Here is a 25,976-nt window from a genome sequence, read left to right on the forward strand (position 1 = left end):
GCACTCGTGTGATAGACTCGCACTCGTGGCCGGTGACGGTAACTCGTACCTTGCGATCACACTCGTGCTACGCACTCGTGTGCTCAACTGGTACTTGTTCCAGTCAACTCCGGCACTCGTGAAAGTTAATCACTACTCGTGCGGGAAATCGTCTTTTCCGCACTTGTTACGTAAATAACTATTTGTTATTACTATTAATATTATTATTATTGTTATTATTATTATTATTATTATTATTATTATTATTATTATTAATATTATTATTATTATTATTATTATAGTGGATTTATTTAGCATTTCCAAGGAAAATAGTAATTACCAAAAGTCAGATTTTTTCGTGAACTAGTATTATTTTATTTAATATTTTTTCTAGAAATTTTAATTAAAAAAGTTTGATTCTGCAATTTCAAAAATATTTTTTTTTTTACAGAGTGTCTGTCAAAACAATGTCATATAAAAAAATTTCCTGCTCAAAAAAATATCATATTTCCTTCTAACAAATGACTTTTATATCCAACGTTTGTACTTTTACAAACTTACTATACTTACACAAAAAAATTGTATTTTTTTTAACGTCTACAACATTTTTATTTAGTTTATATTTCTTATCTTGCACATTTAATCAATTTCTTTAAAAAAATCATGGCATACGAAAAAGTTGTATGTAGTTGTCATGTGAAACTTTTACCAGAATGTACTTGTGTAAACTGTTGATTATTGAAATCATAGTGAGAAGTAATTATTTTTCTCAGACGTTAGAGGTAATAGGTAGGGCTGGGAATTAGTTTTTCTTCAGCGAAATTTATCTTGTTGCAAACCATTATGTTCCATTGTTAAGTCAAGGACATTTACAAAACTCGAGTCCAGACGGATAAAAATTACTTGTGTTAGTCTAAAAACTCAATTACTTACACAATTAATTAATCATCTATTCGTACTTTGAAGTACTCAGACCAGCCTCAATGTAAGGTCCAAATTCGTTTTAGACAAAAATATACGATTAATTATTGTACGGTTGGACTATTTCCTTTAGTGAAAACACAAGACATGTCTGTAAAGGAGTAGTGTTTTAAAAGTGATTTTAAAAGGTTTCTTCAATCTTATGCAATTAATTGGTTGATTAATCTCTCAGAACACAATCTTATGAACGCTCGAGGGACTTTACCAGGAAAAACCTTCATCACTGACATTTTATGCGTATAAAGAATTAAATGTATTCATCCGTGTTCTGTTAAATACTCTCTTTTAATTAAAAAAAACATTTCATACAATTAAAAGTCAAATTCGTAATTAAAAAACAAATTTTAATTTAATAAAATATCATCTTTAATAAACTTAAATTTTTTTATTCGTAAGAAATTATTTAACGGAATGAGGGTAAAGAAATTTTATTTGATTCGAAGAATTGGGTTGCTTAGTGAATCATGAATGACATCGATCAAAAAATTACGGGAAAAGTCAACATTTCTCCCAAAAAATAACTTCGAAAGAAACAAACAAAAAACCATTTTAATTAGTACACCGTTATCTGTCTTTAAACAATATGATCAAAAGTATTTTATTTCGCAGACAGATGATTTGATAAAAATTGTTATCATTTTGATTAGAGTTTCATACGGATTTGATTGTGACAAACAAGATAATATTCTAGATTTTCTTATACAATCTATGACATATGACGTTCTCCTTCTTCTCAGTACAAAAATCTAACAATTAATAATTTAATCATCTAATCACCCCTTCGAAATCAACGAATAACAAATGTAGTAAAACAAACAAAAAATTACCCGTGTAATCGTGTAAAATGGAGTCACAATTTATTCATTCCGTAGATTGGTGTTTGACATGATTTCACTTATTGTCAGACAAAAAATGGTTGAAACATTCAAACTCGTTAAAAAATTCAATGGTCAAATTGTAAAAAAAACAACACGAAGATAATCGGCTAAACATCCTAGGGCCTCCCGTACAGCTCGACGATGAAATCAATGCTGTGGCCACGGACGCTCTTGAACTCGACGGTAACGAAATTATGGCCCGGACCGCCGTTGATGATCGTAGGAGTGGCACCGTTACCATTTTTGTTCTGATCCATCAGCCGAACTTGCGTAATTCTACTGTAATTGTCGCCGGTGAAGGTCTTCTTCAGTTTGACGACTTGGAGTATGGCGTGGGATTTTTGGACAATCGCGGTCTGGATGACCCGGTCGCCGGGAACCCGAGCTCCAACGATCAAGTCATTTTTCATGGCAGCTTGGCTACTGGCGATCGCCAGCGCGACCAAGAGAAGGGCGACACAGAGACGCTGGGCAGCCATGGTTTTTCCTGAGATTCTGCAAATTATATCAATAACCCATTCAAATATTTTAACTTTAAATGTGTAAAAAAAAAAAAAATTTTTAAATACCAGACAAAAACCTACCTGTTTTTTTTATGGAATACAAGAACCGATTGATCACGTTGATACTTGACTAATGACTGCTCGGTTGGACTAAAAATCCTTTTTTATAGCGGCCTTATCATTCTTATCGTATTTTTTGATTCGCGTATAATCGAGTGATTCACGCGCGTGCAATATATTTCGCACGAATGATTATCCGCTGTTTTTTCCCTAAATCGGTGCATCTTGATCATCAACTCGTAACAAGTTTATTAATAGATATGATGTTAATCAACCGTTAATTTATAACGATTATTTATAACAATTTGTAGTTTTTTTTCACGTTACGTTTAAGCTGTACTTGAAATTTTTTTAATACTTTAGATTTGGTAACGTCAGCTTTTATCAGTCTTTTTTTAAGATCCAATAGGTGACAATAATAGTATCCAACTAGTATCCAGATGTTAATATTATGTAAGCCAACGATTTGGAAGAAAATTAACGCAGAAATAGGGTAGACATTTTTTTTAATTAAAAAAATTACTGGACAGTTTCAACGTTATTTAAACGTTGTGTGTTATTGGTGACATATGTAATTAATATGACAATAAACATGAAATGCATCACATGAAATGAAAATGTATGTTAAGACTTGACTCATTATTCTGTTATTCCTATTTTTACGTGGGTTTCAAATTATTTGTTTATTTTTTAAATTAAATAATCAATACCAAGTAAAAACAGGACAAATGTTCTTTTTTTTTTTTTTTTTTACTTCGTTAACCCATACGTAACAATAAGTTATGTAATATGAAATGCATGGAGAGTTGTCTTACTATTCCCCTAAATAATTCTCTTTTTAATACGTTGAACATGACGATACTCTGTCTGGCCCTCAAACGGACATGGGCATGGATACTTAAAAAAAAATGTTCCATTTAGTTTTTACTAAAAATACACTACATTATACATTACACACTAATATTTTTTTCTTTTAATTACTTACTTACAGCACATTGCTTCACAAATTTTTTTTCGGCTAAAACTATTTATTCCAATTTGAAAGAAAAGTCAATGTGGAAAAAAATTAGACAAAATATTTAAATGTTTGGTGTTTTCAACACTTCACAGTAAAATTTCTAAAATGCATTATAGTTATCTGATAGAAAAAGAATTTTTTTTACGTATTATATCGTGAAATGTAATAAGTAATTATATTTTTTTTAAATGTACTTGCTTTATTTATTGAAAAAAAAAAAAGTTTTTAAAGTGTTGAAAAATTCATTAAATAATGGAGCCCTAGTCTGCCCCTAGAAAATTTGATGAAAGCTCCTTTTTTGGAGTTTTTATCGGTATTTTTTAATGTAAAAAATTCATAATTATATCTTTATTCAATTTCTCTCGGAAAATCTGACTAAAAATAAAAGTGCAAAAAAAAAAAAAATTAAGTCAATAATCCGTATCGAAGTATTAATTAACTTTTAGCAAAAGGAACTTCTGATGAAAAAATAATAATAATTATGTATGATTGATTTGCAGGTTCAAAAAATAAAACATAAAACATTTTTTCACAAAACACGCTTTGAAAATCGACAAATGTCGCACGCCGAAAATATCGAAGATCGAAAATTCAAACATGGGATCTTTTACAGCAACTTCTATGTAACGCATCACCAGTTTTTTTTATTTTTATTATTCAATAAAAACTTGAATTTAAATCCAACACATGTTTAGTCAAGTACTTAACACACCTTATTTTTTACGCACAAATATTTTGTCTTTTCTATTTTGATAATTGCTATAGTTTTGGGGGTAAAGTATAAATATAAAAGGTTAAGTAAGTGAGTTATTACTACCAAGTTACAGATATTGTTTGAAAAAAAAACCGTTTTATGATTATACGTATATTTTCAAAATGCGTATCTACACATATAAAAGCAGGAGAAAAAGTTATCCATGGTTTAAAAAATCGATACAGTGCCAGTGTCAAATTCAACTGTTATTCTCAAAGTTGCAATGATGGACCTTGGAGTGTTTTGTTCTTTGGCACCGATGAGTTTGCTTTGGCCAGTTTGAAAGCATTGAACCACAATTAGTACGTTTGTTTGAACAATCAGCACTTTGTAATTAATTTATAGGGGGTAACAATGCTTTATCTTTACTATTTTCAGCAGACAAAGTGGTTTTCTTCGAAGGTTAGAAGTTGTCACTGCTTACAAGGGCCAAGAGAACGCTGTGATAAAATATGCCAAAGAGCACAATATCATTGTGCACAACTGGCCACCTCGAATCAAAAAAGATGACTTTGAGATTGGTGTTGTTGTCTCGTTTGGACACTTGATCCCTTCAAGAATCATCGACTTATTTCCCCTGTAAGAATCTTTGCATCTTTTTTTTCAAGCCAAACTTTCAATACCTCCTTATTTTCATAGTGGTATGATCAACGTACATGGCAGCTTACTGCCAAGGTGGAGAGGAGCTGCTCCGATATGTCATGCCTTGCTGAATGGAGACACAGTTACAGGTGTTTCCATCATGAAAATCATGCCAAAAAAGTAAACAAAATTAGATTTTAATATTTATAACAAATTAGAATAAACTGTTTTGTGATCTTTTAGGTTTGATGTTGGTTCTGTAATTGCGCAAAGAAAAATCAGTATACATCCAGATGAAACATACGTTGAGTTGTACAGAAAATTGGCTAATTTGGGAGCTGATTTACTGACTGAGACAATGACTGAGATACCAGATGTATTAAACACAGCCCAACCACAAATTGAAAATGAAGCTACTTATGGTAAATAGCGTTAATTAAGAAGTCCAGAGAACAACATAATTCAGAATTTTTGTTTGAATCCTTGCAATTTTTAGCTCCTAAAATAACGGAGAAAATATCGTACATCAATTGGAAAGATATGAGTGCTACCAACATTTATAATTTGCAAAGAGCTCTTTGTGGAATTGAACCATTGAGAACTCACTTCAACAAAGAAGTCGTTAAATTGTTGGATGTCAGAGTGGTTTCTGAAAGTGCAAATATAAATTGTACTCGAGAAAAAGTGCCAGGTAAAATCAATTAATCGGAATTATTTGAACTTAATTAAAGTTTTTTGGCTGTAACGTTAATTTTTTATTTTAGGACTAGCCATCTTTGACAAGAAAAATAAAAAGCTTTATGTTTCCTGCAAAGGAAATGGTTGGATCACTGTAGGAACTGTAGTGATACCTGGTCGACGACCACAATCAGCCTTCAACTTTGGCTGTGGATTCATTTTGAATCGGAAAGAAAAATCATGCTCATTCTACTGACATTTAAGGACCGCGTCGTTGTAAATAATCTCATAAGCCCAAAATCATATGAAAAGTTGTTGATTAAAAATATGTTTTATTTCAAATAATCAATTTTATTCACATAAAATACAATTTATTCTTAAGAAATGATATATAAAATTCATTTCAAGTTTTTTGACTCAATCAAACAGTACGATTGGCTGTTATCAATTTTGTTGGGTATGAATATGATTTCAATTCTTTAGCATAATAGCACTACACGTAATTTATCAAAACTTATTGATAAATTATTTTACAATTAAAAAAATACCTTGCAAACCAGCCACGGTGGACTTAATGTAAGAATTTCACTTGAAACATATTTTGATCACTCACAAAGAGAGAGTACGAAAAAAAACCATACAAAGAGAGTCCATAGTTTAACAAAAATCATGGACTTGATTGTTACGTATTCTTCCACTAATGAATTTTCATAAAAAAATATTGACCTTTGTGAAAATCAGTTCTGTTTGATGCATATTAAAATTTAACATCTTTTAAGTAATAAGTAAAGCACAGTAATACAAATTATCAAAATCTTTGAAATAATATTAAAAAATAAAAAAGTTAAAAAAATAAAAAAAAAAAAAAAAAAAAACTAAATCATAACTACAGACTCTCTTTAAAAACCTAAAAAAAAAAAAAAATGTACCATAAAGCTTAAATAATCAGGAACTCTGCAGGAATGATCACCAAGGGATTAATATCAATAGCTCTTGTGACGTGATCGTCCTTGCAAGACCAGACAATTTCTTTTTAATATATATATATATATATATATATATAACTAGTCGTCGAATACAATACTTTTCAAGAGTTCATCAAAACCGATTGATCGTCTTTTTCTCCAAAAAATTTCAGACACGATCTCAGTTTTGCACACTTACTGATTTTTTCTATTTTTATTTGCTCCCTAAGAACAACAAAAAAGAGCAGTCCATTATATAACTACAAAGAAACTACCACATTCACCCAGTTTCACTTTTATGTGCAATCAAGTCTACTCACGTAACTCCTTTTTCAATAATTACAGAGCCATGCAGTCGGTATAAGCGTCGAAGGGGAGAAAAGGGTCATGAGGAATTTTTAGTTTCATACGCATGATTTGTCTATACCTGGCATACCTAACACACGCGTACACTTAACTGTTATGAATCATTTGCATCTTTTTGTTTTCTTGATAAATGTACAAAATTATACAGTTCTGTTTGTGGGCTCCATTGTGTTTCAGTCTAGGTGCTGCTAGTTCTCTGGTTCAGAGGCCTGCAATAAAGTAAATTTTTTTTTTAATACTTGATAAATCAGTAAGAACTCAAATAAACTATGCAAATATTATGATACTAACGCTAGGGTCGCAGTCAGCGCAGTGCCAGGAATAACCTCGTCTCTTGGGAGATTTCTTTACAGGAGGATCGAGACACGTAAAGTGATAGCATCTCTTACATTCATCGCACCTACAAAAAAAACATTCATGTTAAATTCTAGAGTTCATGAATTAACTTTATCTTCAGCTCTTATTTAATGATAAGACACTTACGTAACAGAATTCTGACCACTGCCCATAGTTTTACAAACGGTGCACTCCAAGAGTATTTCCGCTTCTTTAGATTTCTTGTTACCAAGAGACACTCTACGCCCTCCTACTACTTCGGGTGGTGCTACTATGGGACGTATAGGATGCATAATTGGTACAGTAGTTGGCGAAGGCGTCGAGGGTACGAATGGCAAGGGTGCAGTTTGGATTGGTGGCTGTGGCTTGGCTGGCGATTTTGTTAGCTGCAATGGATGCGTTTGTGGAGGTACGAAAGTTGGTGGTGGTGGTGGTGGTGTCATCGCTGTACTTGTTGACGATGCCACAAACATCTGAGGATTCGAGTCCGATGCTATTTCACCTTCTGGTAGAGGTATGGGTTTGATCTGAAAGAAAAATCAATAAGTTTAGTATTGTGGAGAAATGGTTGCATCGGTGTGATTATGGAATAACATACTTTTATTGTGATTCGCCGATGGACTTCGGGAGGATTGTGATTTTCCGGATTTTCCATGTCCATGCTCTTTCGTTTGTGCTTTCGTTTTCGCTGTTTCATTCCAGTTATCGGATCTGGACTGTATCGTTTATGCTTTTCTCTGAAATTTCAATTGAAAATTAGATCTTTGGTCGAAAAACAAATACAAACTCCAATCAGCCTCACCTTCTCCTCTTCTTTCCACTTCGACCGGAAATTTTATCAATAACACCATCCAGAGGTGCCAGTCTATACTCCGGAGTGCCTTCCTTCACGGACATGATTGAATTATTAACCGCATGGTGATTGTAATTAATTTCTTCAATATCTATTAGTTCCGGCTCTTTTGGTTGTGGTCCCATCGGTTTGATTATTACCTGTTTAACAACAAACAAACATGAAGAAATAATTGATCAATCCAACAACCATCTTCACCTCACTTACCTTCGGCGTGTAAGGAACAGCATTGACATGAGAAATCGAGTTTTCATTAATACTGTTGTTGTGCAGAGACACGGGTGGCACATTATCGTGTATCGTTATAACTGGCACCATTGGCATTGGCACCGCAGCTACTGGTAGATACGTAGGTGTCGACGCATTATTTTTCGACTCGCACGTTTTTTTTATTTTACTGGACGGTGGCTTATGCACCTGTGCCTCCTCGATTATCGTCGTGGCCGCGTAGTTACTAGATTCCTCTTTACAATGCCTCAGTCGTCTTGGCGCCGATGTGTCGATCCGTTCAACGTCCGAGTCCGACGATTCTTTATCGCATTCCGAGCATTGCCTGAAATAATTACAATTATTCGATAAGTTTAATTGCATTTCTACGAACAAATGAATTCGTACAAAAACTCACCATCCCATAAGTTTCGTTTTTTTGGGCGCACGAGTAAGTGGTGGTGTCAAACAGCCCTGATGATAGTGCAGCTGGCAGGTATCGCATTTGACCAGCAAATGCTGGTTCGTCGACCTTCTGCATATACCGCACTGATGCCTGAGCTGCGTCACACTAGCGTTGTGATTAATCTCAACTGCCGTTGCTAGACTTGACGTTGATACTGATGCTGCGACCACAGGACTTGCCGTTATCGATGATATGTGGCTAAAATCAAAAGTCGACGACTCGTAGCTTTTGCTCGGTGTACTGTTGAAAGTTGAATTCAAACTGGCCGCTTTTATAGCTGCTATCGATGGAGTACTAGGGGCTGTTGAACAAAGATCGTTTAGTGGCAGGCAAACTGCGGATTTTCGAAGAACGTAAAACTTTACTTACTCGGAGGCAATGGCTTTGGCTTTGCGATTTCGTTTACCACAGGCAGAGGCTTGGAGTAACCAACAGCCTTTAGTACACGATGAAAGACCTCAATGCGCAACCTCAACTCATCGCAAACCCTCGCTTGGTCCTCGTTGAGCTTCATCGCCTCGTCGTATTTCTTGTCGAGCTCTTGTTGCTCGGACAACAGCCGATTGTTGTCTGTGAGTAGCTCCTCCAAACGGGTTTTCATTGCCTTACTACGGGATTGCCGGTCCAAATAATAACTGATGAACTCGACACTGAAGGCTGGCGATATGTGCCACTTTTTACGAATGTCCACGAGGGAAGCTATCTGTTCTTCCTGGGTCTCCAGGACTTTTGTGTCGATGCCCATCAGCTCGGCTTTGCGGTACAAATTTCTGCACGCGGACGCCGAGGTGGTCAACAGTCTTGGCATCTTTTGTGTAGGAACTATTTAATAAAAATTTCATTGTTATTTTTTTTAGGGAGCAAAAAGCTATGTCACTGCGATAATGTATAACGTACCCCAGGGTGGTGGCTTGGTAGCTTTGTGCGCGAGGTACTTGTGCCTGTGTTTGGTAAGCTTCCGCTGAATCCTCAAAAACTCCTCAGTCTCTCGGTACTCTGGCTTTTTGAGCATCTCCGCGCGATACGTTGCTCGAAGCTGTAACGCAAGCCAATTGCGTTTGCGTTTGCGAACAAGCACCTTGTCCGAATGTAACTTGCAGTGAGCATAAAAAGGGTCGGCTTGGTCGACTTCTTCGCTATGCGCTTCAGAGAGTAGGCCTTCCCTTTGAGCACTGGATTTTAAACAAAGGCATCAGACCTCACGCGTACAATTTATTGGAGAATTTTTCATAGCTTTAAGTACATACCAAGTAACGTGAAAATACGTGTGACACATGCCAGCATCGCACTCTATACAAACGCCAGTGCGGGTATATCTCACATCTTCACACAAGGAACAGGCCTTTGCTCCCCATTTGCTGTACGCCATTTCAAAGAGCGTCACACTCGTCAGTCGATCGACCTGTGGATGACGATGAGCTTGATGATTAAGTTGTTTCAAATTTCAGACAGTGAAGAAGAATCGAGTCTTATACCTCGCCGAACGCAACGCCAGGTACATAAAGTGCGCAAACCAAATGGACCCATTTGCCCACGTCAGTCTCTTTGAATATACCACCTTTATTTGGACAAAGCTCGCAGTTGGGATCCTCGACTCCCGCGCTGCAGGCCTCGCAAAACCAGGGCGCCGACTGAGACAACGAGTCCGTGCTGGAGAAACTCTCAACGTCCGACACACCATAGCAGCCTGCAATTCACATGATACCATATTTTAATCAAAGCTTTCTTTAACAAAACATTTGATAATGATACTGTGGACAAACTATGTACCTTCGTGAACAGTAACTCCGCAGCCGTCGCACTCGACGATCTCGTTGAAATCGTCGCTCCTGTCGCCCAGACAACCACAGCATATCAACATTTTGGATAATTTGTCATCCAGGGGTCCGCCCATTTCAGCCTGCTGTTTGGCCTTTTCAATGACGTCCCCCAAACTCGTGGGCTCCCCATTTTTCTGTTTGCCCAATAATGGATCCTCAGACTCGTCTGAATCACTCTCGTCATCGTCGTCGTCGTCATTTTCATCTGGAAGCACGTGTGATTATCACGACATCAATATTATACACTTCAGGTCATCTTGAAGTTTGTACATACCTTTTCCATCGTTGTTAGAGTCAACAGAGTCATCGTCAGACTCCTCGCAGTGATCTTCTATTCTAAAATCACTGTCGTCTGAACTTTCTTCTAAATCGAAATCTAACAGCGATGTCTGGGCAGATTCCACTGGTTTCACCCTTCTTTTCTTTGGATCTCTTTCAACTGAAGGCATTTTGAGTTGCATATATTTAAAATTTATCAAAAATTGTTTGAGGTACTGAAAAATTATTTCCAACCAAGCATCTAGACTTTAGGATTTTTATAAACTGGTAGTCCACATAAATTAGAAGGAAATTACTATATTTAATGCACTTACAATCGTTCTCAGAATTACTTTACAGGTTTGAGATACCCAAAAAATTTGATTACGAAAGAAAATTACATTTGTGATAAGATCAACAGGTGACAAGGGTAACTCTTAATGTATTTTTTGTTCCACTGAAATCGATTCATCAGTAATTTTTGAAGCAACTTTTGTACTATCTTTTACAGTAATTGACTGTTCAATGAACTTAAAAATAATAGTAATAACCAAGATTCAAATGTACTCACTCATAGTTTTGTACAGAAAGCCAACGTCATCGTCGTGCGACATCCTGTCAAGTTAATCCAATTTTTTTTTTTTTTTTTTTTTTTTTTTTTTTTTTTTTTTTCAAATTAAAAATAAAAGAAACTACACACACATACGCACAGGTTTTAAACTGACCAACGAAAAAAAAAAAAAAAAAACAAAAAAAAAAAAAGAAAAAAAAAAGAAAAAAAAATTCAACACCACTAGCACTGCAGCAACCACAAAATAATATACAATCTTCGTCCAAGGGAACGAAAACGAAGGCAGCAGAGGATGACGACCCGCGAGCGTGTCCACGCGTTGGGTAAATGTATGATGTGTATACGTTATGCGTGAACCCACTTTTTTGTGTACATATGTACACACGCAGGAACTGTATTACGGAAATACGATGAAACTCCAGGAGTAGATTTAACTAAACGAGTTGTGCTGTGCGCGGCTGCTACGTGATTGTACTCCCAGTATTCAGGAAGGCGTCGAGAAGGACGAGGACGACGACAACGATGCAGCACCCGGCATCATTATCATCATCTGCATCATCAGCATCATCGTCATCTCATTCCCACATGACGTACATCAAGATCTTCCACGATTGTATATGGCAGTTTTGATGCTCCCTGTATACACAGATATACGTGCAAAACAATAAAATTAAATTAAATTATGCAGTAAACACGGTATACACATATGTATATATAGTACACACAACAAGCAGACGGCTATACGCTCTCTCGTGTAAGTGTACACATGCACACACACTCATGCAAAAAGGAAATAATTTAAAAAAAAAAAACACCTTTGGCTCTTTATCGCGTGTGTGTGTGCTGCACCAGCCCGAACGGCTCTCTTCTTGTTATGTTCCTTTCTTTTTGTCTTTTTTTTTTTTAAGCCGTCGTTCGTGGTATGCGTCCCCCGCCCCCGCCCCCGTGGATGTATACTACACTTTTGGACCAGATAGAAAATAATACAAACACCGATAGGGATATTTCTCGTTCGACAATTTTTTTTCTCTTCTCTCTCTCTCTCTCTCTCGCCTGTTTCCCTTCTCTCGCCTTGATTAAAAGTACAAGCTTATCGTTGCGAGACGAAAAATGTACAAGTCGTTACGAGATATGTCGTACATTTAGGTAAGCGTTTTATGGTAAAAGGGCCACGCTCCACGCTGCCAAAAAGAGAGAGAGAGAGAAGAGAAAGGGGGCTGAACGTGAACACACACCCTTCTGCTGTTCTGCTATGCTCTTTCGCTCAGACATAACCTAAACTGTGCGCACTTGGTCAAGGTGAGGCTGGATCTTTTTTTGATTTGGTATATATATACATATATATGTATAATTTTTTTTCTTTTAATTAAGTATAGTGCTTTAGTGCTCTACCCTCTATACGTCCGGCTCCTTTAATAAGGGCACTACTATGGCACTTAGCCCTTGGGGACAAGGAAAGGGATGGGAGGCCTCCCATTACTGGGAGGGGGGTAGGGGGAAATTAGGCAATTTTTGCTGCGAGGAGGTCGTTCTAAACCCTCCTCGAGGACCATTGGGTGGTGAAAAAGCACATGTGAAAAATCACAGAGGTACTCGCCTGAAGAGTCGCACTGGCCGTCAATCGAACCACGGACTCCCGTGTGCCAATCCACGACGGCCACGACCTAACCGACTGAGCCACCGCGCGCTCTATATATGTTTAATTATATACAGATAAGGGGTGTTTTCCGCAATCGTCACCAGCAAGTAGTTGAAGGTTGCGCTCTACGCTACCATCAGGTCGGTAAGTCAACTACCTTGAATTAACTGGCGCTCTGTTCCGTAATCTGGCCAGTTAAAATAGCAGACGACAGTCAACAGCGATGAAATCTTCACTTTTTTCTCGACTTTCACGTCGTCTGCTGTTTTAACTGCGCAGTTATTAAGGCCATGGCCAGATTATACGGAATATATTACTTAATTCAAGGTAGTTGACTTACTGACCTGACGGTAACGTAGAGCGCAAATTTAAATTACTTGCTGGTGACGACGATTGCGGAAAACACCCCAAGCGGCGTTACCACCACGACCTACGTAACTTTACAGCCTCTGATTTTATCATTCTGGTAAAGAGAGCACGGTGTAAGATGTACGTAAAGTTATGTGTAGTAATTAAAGAAATTACTACTAAGTAATGCCATATGGTCGATTTTATTAAACCATATGAATATCTCTATTTTTAGAGCTCGACTTTCAAGTAAAAAATAGATTGTACACTTGCCGCAAATACCACAAACTACGTCAACTTTTTATAATCTATCTGTAAGACTAGTTTCAGCTGGTTTGTAATTATCAAAGTGACTTTGCTGTAAATAGCAATAATTATTTTGGATCAGCGCCATCTAGCGGTCTTTATTTTTTGGCCAAAAGTGGCTCCAAAAATTCTCAATCAGAGCATTCAGGATTAGAGCCATTTAGTCAATAATAAACCAGCCGCAACTCATGATAAAGCTATAAAATAGAAAAATAACAATACGTGTGTTTTAGGCGGCAAATTATCAATTTATTTTATACTTAAAAATTTATCTTTAAAAGTACAAACACATAGGAGGTCGATTTTTTGGTAGAAAATAAATTGTTAATTTGCCGCCTAAAACACATGTATTGTTATTCTTTTATTTTATAGCTTTATCATGAGTTGCGGCTGGTTTATAATCGACTAAATGGCTTTAATCCTGAATGCTCTGATTGAGAATTTTTGGAGCCACTTTTGGCCAAAAAATAAAGACCGCTAGATGGCGCTGATCCAAAATAATTATTGCTATTTACAGCAAAGTCATTTTATTAGTTATAAACCAGCCGCAAATAATCTTATAAATAGACAATAAATAGTTGACATTTTTTATGCTACTTGCGGCAAGTTTCTACATTAATATTCTACATATCTTATATGGCTCATAAAATCGACAATATTTACAAAATTAAAATACTCTTGACCTTTTTTAAAACACGTAACCTTTAAAGTATAGCTGTGCAACGAAGCCAAAAATTAAGAAAGGAAGATAATGAGCTGCGTTTGATTAGAATCCATTCTATAGTTTTTTTTTTTTTTTTTGTAATTAACAATTAATGTAAACTTACTGCAGTTCTGTTATTAAAAAATGCTATCTTGTATTAATGATCAGAAATAAAAAAAGAATAGCTTTTAATTCTTCTTTACAAATAAGTACAAACGAGCGCGTAAATTTTATAAACAGCGCATTTTTAGCTCTTGTGCCATAAAGCAGACTTAAAATACTTTGAAGAAAAATATTTTTCTACTGATTAAATTTTTATTCGAACACAGTATATGTAAAATTAAAAAAAAAAAAAAACAATCAGACCAATATACATATAATAATGTAACATCAACACATCAGTTTTATCATAGAATCTTTTTATTTATCAGAAAAATCATACAGCAAAAGCGTCGCAAGTGTACAGAACGTGACTTACATCTTAATAGTTCGAGGAACAATCTCGTAAACATCTGACTGCACTTGCAAGGCGAGGATTCATCATTGACGAGGGTTAACATGATAAAATCATCCCCAAACGACTCTTACATCCTCTAATTGGCCAATTGTATTTTTTCCATTGCAGTGACCAACGAAAAAAACGCTCTACTCGCCCCGCAAATACGCAATTTCCTCGTTTGTATGGATAATGGATTAGATATCCTCCTCATCCTTTTTTTCGCTCCGAAACAGAAAAAGCTTTTGTTTCATTCGTCGTATCATTTTTTGATTGACAAAAAGTGAACGAATAGCTTTTTTTCTTATTTCTTTGAAAGTACGACTCTCTCCCCCACGTATCTCTAAACAAAAGCTAAAAATTTTCACGCAAAAAAAAAAAAAAAAAAAAAAGTAAGAATCATCTACATGGGAGACGCTTATTTAAAATATATTTTTACACTAAAATACGTCGACCGCAATACATTGTTGAAACTTTTACTCTTTACAATTAACTGTTTAACATAAAGGCATGTTTTAATTGTATGATCCATTAATTTTACGTATCACCATCAGATGTTTTTTTTATTTATTAATATTTTTTTTTCTTTTTTGTTTTGTTAAACAAAGCGATCATTTTTTTCTTCTCGTTTATTTTTCATAATACAAATAGCTCTGTGGTACTCAAATTTTTTATTTTCCTACCAAGACTTAATCGTTACATTTTTTTTTTTTTTTTATATATATATTCATATAATGTAATATGTAGAAGGTTAATAAATTAATTCTTGAGGAAGGCTCAAAACTTTAGGATTTGAAACAAAAGTGCAAATTTTTAAAATAATTTTTCATATGATCAAAGCTTAAATAGAGTTTCAAAGATAAAATAAACATTTTCATAGTTTTTGAAACCCTAAAGTACCGCAGCCATTCCTATACCTCACAGTTTCATGCACATAGTCACTGTTCCTATATTTTTTTGGTGGGAACTTCAAAAAGTGTATTTGTGTATATGTGTATGTTCGATGATGTTGTTACGTGTAATTCTATTAAATCCAACATTTATAATTTGTCAAACCTTCCGATCATTGCGACTACCTTTCGTACATTCATTTCCGTATGGTAATACTTATTCCTACCCTCAACAGTGACAGCAGATACGTTCAAATGATTTATCATGAAAATTTTTGTTAAAATACTCGTGAATGTGTGTCATTTTTTTTTTGTGTACTGAATCATTGGCCTCGCGTTCATTCGCTCTCTCCCTCGCATTATCTTTTCATTCTCACGTGAACAAGCAAAGATTTGGATTTTTTCCTCTGTTTTCTTTAGATTAATTATTTAGAGCTGAAAACTATAAAACGACCGCAATTTTTTATTTCATGGATATCATTGACGTGATTCGACTCACTACTATTTATTTACATGGATTTTTTTTTTTAATTTTTTTTTTTCGGAACCCGTGCATTTGTATTAATATATAACGCAAAACTCCTTGAATTTGGAGCTCTTTAGAACGCGAAATTAAATTGTGTCAAAGTGCCAATGTTTGCCAGTGCCAACGAGTAGATACATAAAATTAATTTTGGATTAGTGTATACGTTTTGTATTTTTTTATTCATTTATTCATTTTTTTTTTAATTTGAACGATTTAATTGCTTTATTCTGCTCTTTTATACAACGACTCACAATAACTTATAATTTAAGTTCAGCTAAATAATATTTTGTTTAATTTACACTAAAAACTTAGATTTCGTAAGACGACGGCTTTTAAAGCTGTTTTTTTCTTTTTGAGTTAATCCATGATTTTGACGACATTATTAATAGATGATCAAGCTAGAAACTCGTGAAAAATGTTGTTTCAAGCTGGAGCACCAAAATCCGTAAAAATTCAATAGAAACGTGTGAAAAAACGCAACTCTTAGTCTTTTTCATCGGCAGAGTTATACAAATTTTTCCTCCATCAATTCGTTAATTAACTATTATTATGCAAGGCATACATATTCGAGACATTGTAAGATTTCAAAACAACATTTCTTTACGAATGATTTTGTCAAAAATTACAATTACACATGTTTTTTCTTTCTGCTTAGTCAATAAGAGATTGGATTGTTTTTACGTTGAAGGTAGGCATGTGAATTGAGGTTTGTGTGATTTTGCTTATTCGTTAGTATCTAAAAAACGCAGCTCATGTCAAAAGTGTATGACTAACACCAAGTAAAATTACAAGTGTTACTATTGTAGTGTCGGTTTTGCAAATGTTCTATCAAAAACTCGGATTTTATTAGCAAAACTTACTCAAAATCTATTACATCAAAACATGTTTCAAAGTGTCCCCTCATCTTCTTTTGAAAAAAAAAAAGCTAAAAAGGTTGTTGGAGCTTTTTATTATCAATATTTGTATATCTTTAAATTTCTCATACCTATATCATTTTAAAAACAATTTAAAATTCGAGAAAAACATGGAAAATCTTCTATTTCACTAAATGGTAATATTAGTTAAACAGAAAAGTATATACACCCCCTCAATAAAAACTGATACCTCAACGGTATTTTAACGCATGATAAAAAATTTTTATTTCCTTCCTGACAATTGAAATATTTGGTGGTAATTTTTTTTTAAGTATGGAAAATTTATCCAAAAGCTTACCTTAGCATTGTAAACACGAATTATTACTGCTTTTTCTTTATTTGTGTATAAATCACCTCCCAAATAAGACTCACCAGCCCATTGACAATGACAACATATATATGCACTGATAGAATTATTGGCTCCTTTGCAGGTGTATCGGCTTAAACGCCATCAGGTTTAATTATTTATTTGTCGTTAAAAATTTGACTCTAAAAACACTATTATTTTACTTTGAAGCAGTATCTTTATTTTTTCGGTTTCTTCGGTCGAGCTACTAATTGATTTTTGGCCACGAGGATATGGAAGTTCTACAAGAACAATATCAAATAATATTAATTTAATAATCCTACCGGATATAATCCTTGGATTGGAAATTTTTTTTACTAATTTAAAAAATATTTCAATCCAAATAATAATTTTATCATCAAACGCGGTACTCAAAAAATATCAGTAAACTTTCAAAACTCTGGTGGACCCTACGTATAAAGTTTTATGGCTAAGTGCATGAATGTTGTATTCTATTTCGTACGAATGAAAAAAGGCGAGAGAAGACTCGTGCCTATACACATTAATTATTATAATATTATTATTTTTTATCTACATAATTTACAAATAACATCGTGATGTTGTACGGAGCAAAATAAAACGAGATGATTATTTTAATTATTTGACGGCTCAATTACACATTTCATGATAAAAAGATTTTCAAGAATTATCTGTATCGTGATTATTAGTGTTGATAGTTATGATTAATTTATGCAAGATTTTTATGAATGAGACGAGAAAAGTGTGTGTATATAGTTTTAAATTCATTGTTCTCGCGACTAGCTGAACATTAAGACACATCTATACAGAGAGATAAAGTTTCTATTATATTCGGTTTCTTCAATTTTTTTTTAATCTTCTAATGAACAAACAGTGGTAGTTTAATTTTTTTTTTTTATACATATACACGTTAATATTTATTTACTTTGGTTTCATTCCAACAAGAAGTTTAATCGTCCGGTATTAATTTTTTTTTATGATTTCAATTATAATGCATTACTTTGTTCAAAACTTATTGACTTCAGGTAAAGGATGGCTATTTAAAAAACCCTTAAAGAAAATTTTTTTAATCACTTCAAACACAAACATGGTCAATGCATTTTACAAATGATAAAAAAAATCAATGTTATTATTAATATGAAGTACAATTGGTAGAATTTCACATTTATGTATTAAAACACTTGATTATAGAGTATTTAGTTTAATCTCGTCAACTTTTTTAATTTATCATCTTCTCTATCATCGATCATCAATAAATCTCTGTATATTATACATATAAATTTTTTTTTAAATTTGTATAGATTGATATCAATATGTAACATCGACCTTTAATTTTTTTTTTTTTTTTTTAATCTTCAAAGATTTTTAAAAAGACTTTGATAAGTAGTCGATTGTGCCGTGCGTTCACGACCGTATCGTACACAGCACTATCGATCCATCGATCTGAAAATTTGACTGTTATGTGTATATATTTATACTTTATACCACAAACGGGCGATTATTTAGATATGAACACGACATGCACTAGATGATGTTTTATTGTTTGTCCTCTATAAATCTCGCATGTATTTTCATTCATAAAATTCAACAGAATTAATATGAATTTCCCTGCAAGGAAATCTGAAAATCGACAGAGAAAAATCATTTTTTCTTTTTTTTTCTTTTTTTTTTTTTTTTTTTATGTACAAGCTACATAATCTCATTTAGTTTAGAAAATTTTATTTCATATTTAAAATGGTGTTTACACATTCAGTTGTATCGAGTAAGCTAATAAGTGTGTTATTTGTTAAAGTCTTTTTGATTTTCTTACTCACAATGTTTTATCGAATCCTTGCTGCTTACATTTGTAATACGAGATAAATTAAAAAAAAAAAAAAAAAACATCAATCTCTTACGGAAACCAGGTTTGGTGCCTCGTCGTATCGATTCTCTCGTCTCCTTGAAAAGCCAGTTCGATATAAAAGCTCATAAAAAAGGGAACATCTACGATTCAACTTGGTGGAGTTTTTTTTTTGTTTTTATTTCAGGTAGTTAATCATTTTAATCTCAACGTAATATATCTTCTTGATTTCTGAAGGCAATGAAGAAAACGATGTCATTTATATCATCATCATTATTACTATTACTATTATTATTAATATTATGTACCTTATCCCTATTTCTTTCATTTTCTTTCACTCACATTTGCATCCACACAAGAAACTTCTGTACACAACTCCAACATCAATATACGTGTCACGTGTGATAATGTCGTATCCTTTCGAAGAGCAAAACAGATTAATCGGTTTCCTATATAGGTATAATTGTTTTTTCATTTTATTTGTTCATTCGCTTGAAGTTTTTTTTTTTCTTTTTCAACATTTTGATCGTTACAATTGTACAAAACTCGAGCGTCTCGGCTCTTCCCCGCTATGCGAACTGTGGCAGTATCGTCGGTAAGTATAAATAGCAAATACTTATAATACAGCTAACGCCCGGCGCAGCGAGACTCGGTGTTTCGATTTTCTCAATCTGATTTTTTTTTCCAAATTTGATTCGTGTTTAAATCTTAATACTTTCTTTCGGTAAGTTCCAGAGTTTTTGTAGAAAATCAAATGAATAACGTGAGGCCGTGTTCGTCTGTATGAGAAAAAGGTAATGCAATCACCAAGTCACGCCTATCGACTTTTCGATGGAATTATATAAAAAAAACACTCCAATGAATATCACACCCCATTGGCATTAAAATTTAAGTAGTTTATTACAATCGTACACACGTAAGTTACATACTTCGACACTTTTTTTCGAACTTTCGGTGTACGCGCGCAAAAAAAAAAACTATGATATTTTGCAACGTATAGATTGATTGTGGGTCAATGGAAAAAATTTCGAAGCTTCAAAATTAGATTACGATGCTGTTGCACGTGTGTCGCAAGCTACTAGTAGCGCTTGGTTATATACTGATTTTATTTTCAAGGGATCAGGTTCAAAGGGTAAAACAACTCTAGAGATTCGTAACTTGGCCAAGTGTCAACATTTTTTTTTTATCCAACCTTCCAATTGATACAGTTCTTTTTTTTAATGAAACACGTGCTTGAAAAATCATAAGAGTGGTCAATCAACTAAAAATAATTCTACAGTGGTTCTACCCTTTATTTGGTTTGTATTTATTATTTAGTTAGTTATTTGGTTCGTCCATAGTTTTATTTTATTTTTTTTTGTTTCCTACATGCTCCGTGTCAAAGATAATGATTATTTATAGACTATCATTCACTGGCCTAAGGAAGGTCCCGAATCCGCTCTAGCGATCATTTTTTTTTTTTTTTCCTCATTTCTCGCTCTCGTGATCGGCTTTGATAACATTAGGCACATTTTTCATAAAGTCCTGTTTACCATTTTGATGCATTACCAAAGAATAAGAGAGACAGAAATGCATTACCCTATATAACGCTAAATTGTCTCGAAACTACCAATAATGAGATTCTTGACATTACTTATTTCCTAATTCTGTAAATTCAAAGTGATAAACCTAATGACTAATTAGAGCTAAAATACAATTTTTGTTGTCCGTAAACGCTTTAGGTTCAATGATCATCCAAACTTGTTCAAGAGTGACATATTTATATTTCTCCAATCGCGTGTGTGCAGTCGACAAAATGGCGGCCGTACATCACGTGACTCCAAATATGTAGGTCAAGTTCTTCTATGTTGATATTTTCCATACTGTTTGAAAAAAAGCAAGATCATCGAGACGGATCGGTCAAGTGTCTTAAGTTACGTTAACAATCGCGTTGCCGGCGAAACGTAGTTTTTTTTTTGTTCCTCGGTACTTTGTTCATTTTTTAAAAATTATTTTTCGACATTTGAGGTTAGGTTCGCTGCTGTAACTTAGAGCAGCCACTTGGCAATGAAGATCGATAACACGTGAGACATGATGAGGGTGAGCATCGGTGCGGACGTGCCACCACCATTGTCACGCGTCACTTGGATGTCCGATTCCGTGAGCATCGCGTCGTCGATCACGTGGATGATGCCGTTGGTGCAAGCGACGTCTGGTCGGATTACTTTGATTTTTCGATTGTTCCACTCGATCTGGTAACCTATAAATTAAGTTAATATTATAATGCTTGATTGACCAAGAGATGGTTTTTTTATGTTAATTTTTGAGGAGAAAAAAAGAAGCTTTTTTTCTTCAAAGCCAATAAGCGCAATTTTGGTGTATTTATTTTGCTACAATTTTGCCAAGCAGCAATTATTCGCGTAATATTTTTTTTATTAATATACTTATTTTTTTAATTGCTACAATTATTTTAAATTTGTATCTAGTTCAATACATCATTTCTAGGCAAATTTTAGGCATTAAACATAAGATATAATTTTTAGCTTTTATGTTACATAACATTAGCTATAACTACTTATAAAAAAGCTATAAAAGTGTGTAAATAAATAGCCATGAATCACAAATTTTTTTTCTACCGAAAAATAAAAAAAATTGTTCACAAGGGTATTAGTAATGATTTAAAAGATGTACTAATTTTTTCAAACAGAGCATTGCTTGCAGTACAAAAAAAGTTTTTGTTGTCTTTACATCAGTTTTTTAACAATAAATAAATGTAATTTATGTAGCTATTTTTAAAACATTTTTATAGCTTCGTTATAACTCTTATATATTATTACAGCTATTATTACAGTTAATTTTGATAGCTAATAATTTTTGGCTTACACCGCAATCAAAATATATATCACTACTTTATTATTTTGGCATAGCATATGCAGCTGCGATAATAATTACTTGTCGCCTTGGCAAATTAAATTGTTAGTGGTTGCTGGACTACGCAATAATAGTTACTCAAATAATAAATATAAAGTATCAGAAAAGAAAAAGACATTAAAAAAAGGATATAATAGAACAAAATGAATATTTAAAAGTATAAAACTGCTGTGAACAAAAACGTAGAGATAAAAAATTTAGGAGAAAATATGCGTCGTGAAATAAGTAGTAAAATAAAATAGAAAAAACAAAAGTAAAGAAAAATGATGGTGCAAAACTAAGAACGAGGTAAAATTTACTGACACCTCGAAAATTCGTTTCACTTTGAAATTAAATCGAGAGCTCGCATTTCATCCAATTTCAAATTTACAAATTCATGAAAGAAGGGACGAGAGGGGTGGAATAGGGAGAGAAAAAGTGTCACGCACACGCGTGTTATTAGGCGAAGGACTCAAAAGAGGGAAACAGGGCACAGGTGCGGGAGGAAAGAGGGAAAACGCTATGGGAGAACACGTAGCAATTAGCGCTACGGCGCGTAATCATGGAATTTGCATTTAAATGGCGTCCGAAGGGCGCATAATAAATTGCCGGACGCGCGCTTCCTCTCTCTCTCTCTCTTGCGAAGCTCACGAAGCCGCGCCTCTTGTATTTACGGCTTTTCGCTCTCTGAGTTTCGTTCAAGTTTTCGAATCGAATACTGTGTAGCGATCCAACCTTTTTCACCTTGTTTTTTTTTTTTTTAAGGATTATTTTTAAATTACACATATTTTGTTGTTTTTTATGGTGTCAGTAAAATTTTTCATGTCAAGGTATCTAGCTTGTTAAAAAATCTAAAAAAGTAAGCGAACACTGTGTTTGTGCTCGTTAAGCCATCAAAGTTGGTACATAAACGCAAAGCATCTGCTTGCGCAAGCTTAAAAGAAAATTATTCCTGATGCCTGTGAACTAATTTTTCGTAGCACGTGACATAAATTTAAAATCAGCAAATGAACTTGGGCTCATCTCTTTTGAGAATGAATGTCAACAATTTAAAATTTAACGACTCGTTTTTTTTTTCTTCTTCTTTTTTTTTTAAATCGTACGTTTTAATTAATTTAAAAAATCGTGCAGCTTTTTAAAGCAAAGAGCAATATCATGGGCAACTTTCTGAGAGTAATAATTCGTTAAAAAAAAATTGGTTGCAATTATTTCATAAGTTTTTTAACAAAATTAGTGTCTGGAAATATAATGCTTAATTTTAACAATGAAAAGACTGAAAAAAAATTATTAGAATCAAGAAAATATTTACTAGAATAGTTTCAAGCAAACAGTATCTTAAAATAAGATTATACTTTCTGACTTTAAGAAAAAATTCATTTCAAACAAGACAATACTGTTAAAGTAAAAGAAAAAATTTTGTTTCAAGAAAATATTCATTTACTTGAAATAAGTAATTCTCGAAAATATTTTTTTAATTCCAAAAAAAATTTTTTTTCACTAGATGAAAAATTTTTTTTCTAAATTAGTGTAATATTATTTTAGAAAATATAACTTATAAAATATTCAAACAAACACTTTAATAATTTTTTTTCAATTCTAAGATGTGGTTTTGATAAAGTCTTTGTTAAAAATTGTTATACAAAATTATTTCTGTACAAATAACGAATCTGAAGTTTTGATCACTCACTGGAAGCATTGAAAGACTAAAAACTTCAAAAATACCATTAAAATAACTGCAAAAGAACTAAAAAGCGTGAAAAAAAATCATTGAAAAAATTATTCTTTCACTTTAAAATTTGTTTTTTTTTGTTTCTCAAAACTGCTCTAGGAGAGCGCTCGAAACTTCAGACTCGTCACAAATAATGAATTATATACTTAAAAAAATTTCATATGGGAAAGCACTTCAAAAGATATTTCCGATTAAGTCAGTGAGTATATACGTTTATTATTTGTACACACGTGAAGTAAACGCCCAACTATAGACGCAAAGAGAGAGAGAGAGAGAGATTTATATATTTGTTCATTTGACGAATGATAATTTTGTTGGTACAACGCATCGTGCTTCTGCTTTCAAATGATTCAGTGTGCCTGTATAATATACGTGTATATACGGTGCTTGGATGATTTATAACACTACACTGCGTTTACACGTGGGTATACATCCACACGTTTCTGTATTCTTTTGAAATTTCACTGTGATTTATACGATCGCAGCATTTAAACGGACGACGCGATTAATCACCCTTTATTTATCACCTGCACACTTGTGACATCATTTTTTAAATCGCCTTTTTTTTCAAAAGAATACGTGAAAGATGTATAGTATGATAATGGGAATCTGTACTTTAGCGAGAAAATTTCAACACATGTAGCTATAATGATGGAGAAGAAAGGATAAGCGCGCTTGTCGCACTAAAGCTGCATTTTATTGACTGACTCACCGCCAACATACGGACGAATCGCGTTTTCGTCAATGATCTTGTCATCTATGGATGTGATAAAAAGTACGTTTTTTGTAATGAGAAGAAAAATGGAATGAAAAAAAAAAAAAAGAAAATTCTTATATCCATACAATTATCTATTCTATCGTAACGATTCTAAGTAACAGGATCTATAGTTTCTAATTTCATTTTAAACCTTGATATTTTTGCTTGATTAAAGTCAATTAAAACAAGTAAACATCCCGATTTTAATGATCAAAATTAATAGGTAAATTTTCTGTGTAACCATTAGTTAATTAAAATCGTATACAGGTGTCACTCACTTTCCCCAGTTTCCTTGATCTTGATTTTAAGTTTGTCCCTTGCAGTCGGCAGTCTCAGAGTGCCGTTCAAACTAAGTTCGGTGAGTCGCTTCATCGTGTAGACTTCGCCCACTACGAGATGCCGCTCCAAAATTTGTTTCACCTTAGCAAAAAAAAAAAAAAAATTAGTTTTATCATCTCAAAAATTAAGGTAACAAATCCGTCGTCACTAACAAATCAAATTTTTCTTGAATTTGAAGTATGTTAATTGTACATCAAATTATTTCATGCCATCAAACATTTTTTAAAGTTATACTTAGTGTATCGGGACTAGTTTTTGAGATATTTAAGTTTAAAGTATCTTTTTTTACATAGGTTAAATGGATTATACCAATAACAGTTTTGAAGAAATACGTAAAAAATTAAACTATTTTTATAAAAAATACTGTACTAATCTTGGAAATTTGTACTTTATTTTAGTCCTTTCAAATTATGGTGTATCGGCACGAAATAAAAATCATTTTATTGATGAATATTTTTCTCGTTACAAAAGCACACGGCCACAACCTATAAGACTATCACAATACGGTAAATAACGCACTTTACTCGCTTGATTAACTCGGTCCACGGATTTCCTACCTTAAAAAGAAAAAAAAAAAAAAAAAAAAAAAAATCTATGTATAATTGCTCACATGATAGGCGTAGTCAGACATGAAGAGTTTCTTGTGCACGGAGGGCAGCATTATCTGCATGTTCGCCCAAGCGCGATCCTGGGGCGCGAAGTACGTGAAACGCTTCTCGCTGTCGTCCAGTTGGTTGTTGAAGGCGTGGCTCATGCCTAAATGGTACGTCGAGCTGGAACGTTATAAAAGTACCAAACGTGATTTTTGTCAAAAAGATTTTATTTCGTACATCCCACAATGTATTTTTTCAGAGTTTCATAGAAATGGGAATAAAAATTTTATAAAAATAAAAAATAAAATGGGGGTAGTCGTCGAGACATAAACTGAAAGACCATCTGTCGATTGATTTTCATCCCTCGGAGCAGGGGTGTAGTTCTGAAGGACACGCACGGGAGGGCG

The 25,976-nt window shown here is 33.7% G+C and overlaps 3 protein-coding genes and 1 pseudogene across 4 annotated transcripts in view; 1 reads left to right on the forward strand and 3 right to left on the reverse strand.

Annotated features, from left to right (window-relative positions):
• Positions 1-1,795: 1,795 nt before the first annotated feature.
• LOC111643508 (putative salivary secreted peptide pseudogene) lies at positions 1,796-2,330 on the reverse strand (annotated as a pseudogene).
• Positions 2,331-4,227: 1,897 nt separating this feature from the next.
• On the forward strand, positions 4,228-5,733 carry LOC106641520 (methionyl-tRNA formyltransferase, mitochondrial). The gene is made up of 6 exons (XM_014355962.2): positions 4,228-4,475; positions 4,552-4,752; positions 4,813-4,935; positions 4,999-5,177; positions 5,252-5,446; positions 5,520-5,733. The coding sequence occupies exons 1-6, from the start codon at positions 4,273-4,275 to the stop codon at positions 5,687-5,689; spliced, it is 1,071 nt and encodes a 356-aa protein (XP_014211448.2). The 5' UTR covers positions 4,228-4,272; the 3' UTR covers positions 5,690-5,733.
• A 120-nt stretch (positions 5,734-5,853) lies between these two features.
• LOC106641512 (PHD finger protein 14) lies at positions 5,854-11,355 on the reverse strand. Its single transcript, XM_014355953.3, has 14 exons — positions 11,276-11,355; positions 10,721-10,885; positions 10,397-10,651; positions 10,102-10,313; positions 9,874-10,028; positions 9,524-9,798; positions 8,996-9,448; positions 8,579-8,927; positions 8,161-8,506; positions 7,903-8,093; positions 7,699-7,837; positions 7,248-7,627; positions 7,056-7,164; positions 5,854-6,973 (listed from the first exon to the last, which is right to left on the reverse strand). Exons 1-14 carry the CDS (start codon positions 11,316-11,318, stop codon positions 6,953-6,955), a joined length of 3,093 nt encoding a protein of 1,030 aa, XP_014211439.2. The 5' UTR covers positions 11,319-11,355; the 3' UTR covers positions 5,854-6,952.
• Positions 11,356-20,840: 9,485 nt separating this feature from the next.
• Fas1 (fasciclin 1 Fas1 domain-containing) overlaps positions 20,841-25,976 on the reverse strand; it is a 328,849-nt gene continuing 323,713 nt past the window's right edge. The window contains exons 10-13 of one of the 2 annotated variants that reach the window (XM_089595537.1): positions 25,587-25,749; positions 24,916-25,057; positions 24,593-24,637; positions 20,841-21,501 (exon numbers count right to left, since the gene is read on the reverse strand). In XM_089595537.1, coding sequence (XP_089451663.1) covers positions 21,290-21,501; positions 24,593-24,637; positions 24,916-25,057; positions 25,587-25,749 — 562 coding nt within the window. In that variant the 3' untranslated portion in view covers positions 20,841-21,289. The remainder of the gene's footprint in view (positions 21,502-24,592; positions 24,638-24,915; positions 25,058-25,586; positions 25,750-25,976) is intronic. The other variant, XM_089595538.1, reaches the window with a different exon arrangement.

This window comes from Copidosoma floridanum, unplaced genomic scaffold, assembly GCF_036245765.1.
Source record: "Copidosoma floridanum isolate Cflo_tuat_1 unplaced genomic scaffold, Cflo_Japanese_pri ptg000025l, whole genome shotgun sequence".
In the NCBI taxonomy this organism is placed as follows: domain Eukaryota; kingdom Metazoa; phylum Arthropoda; class Insecta; order Hymenoptera; family Encyrtidae; genus Copidosoma; species Copidosoma floridanum.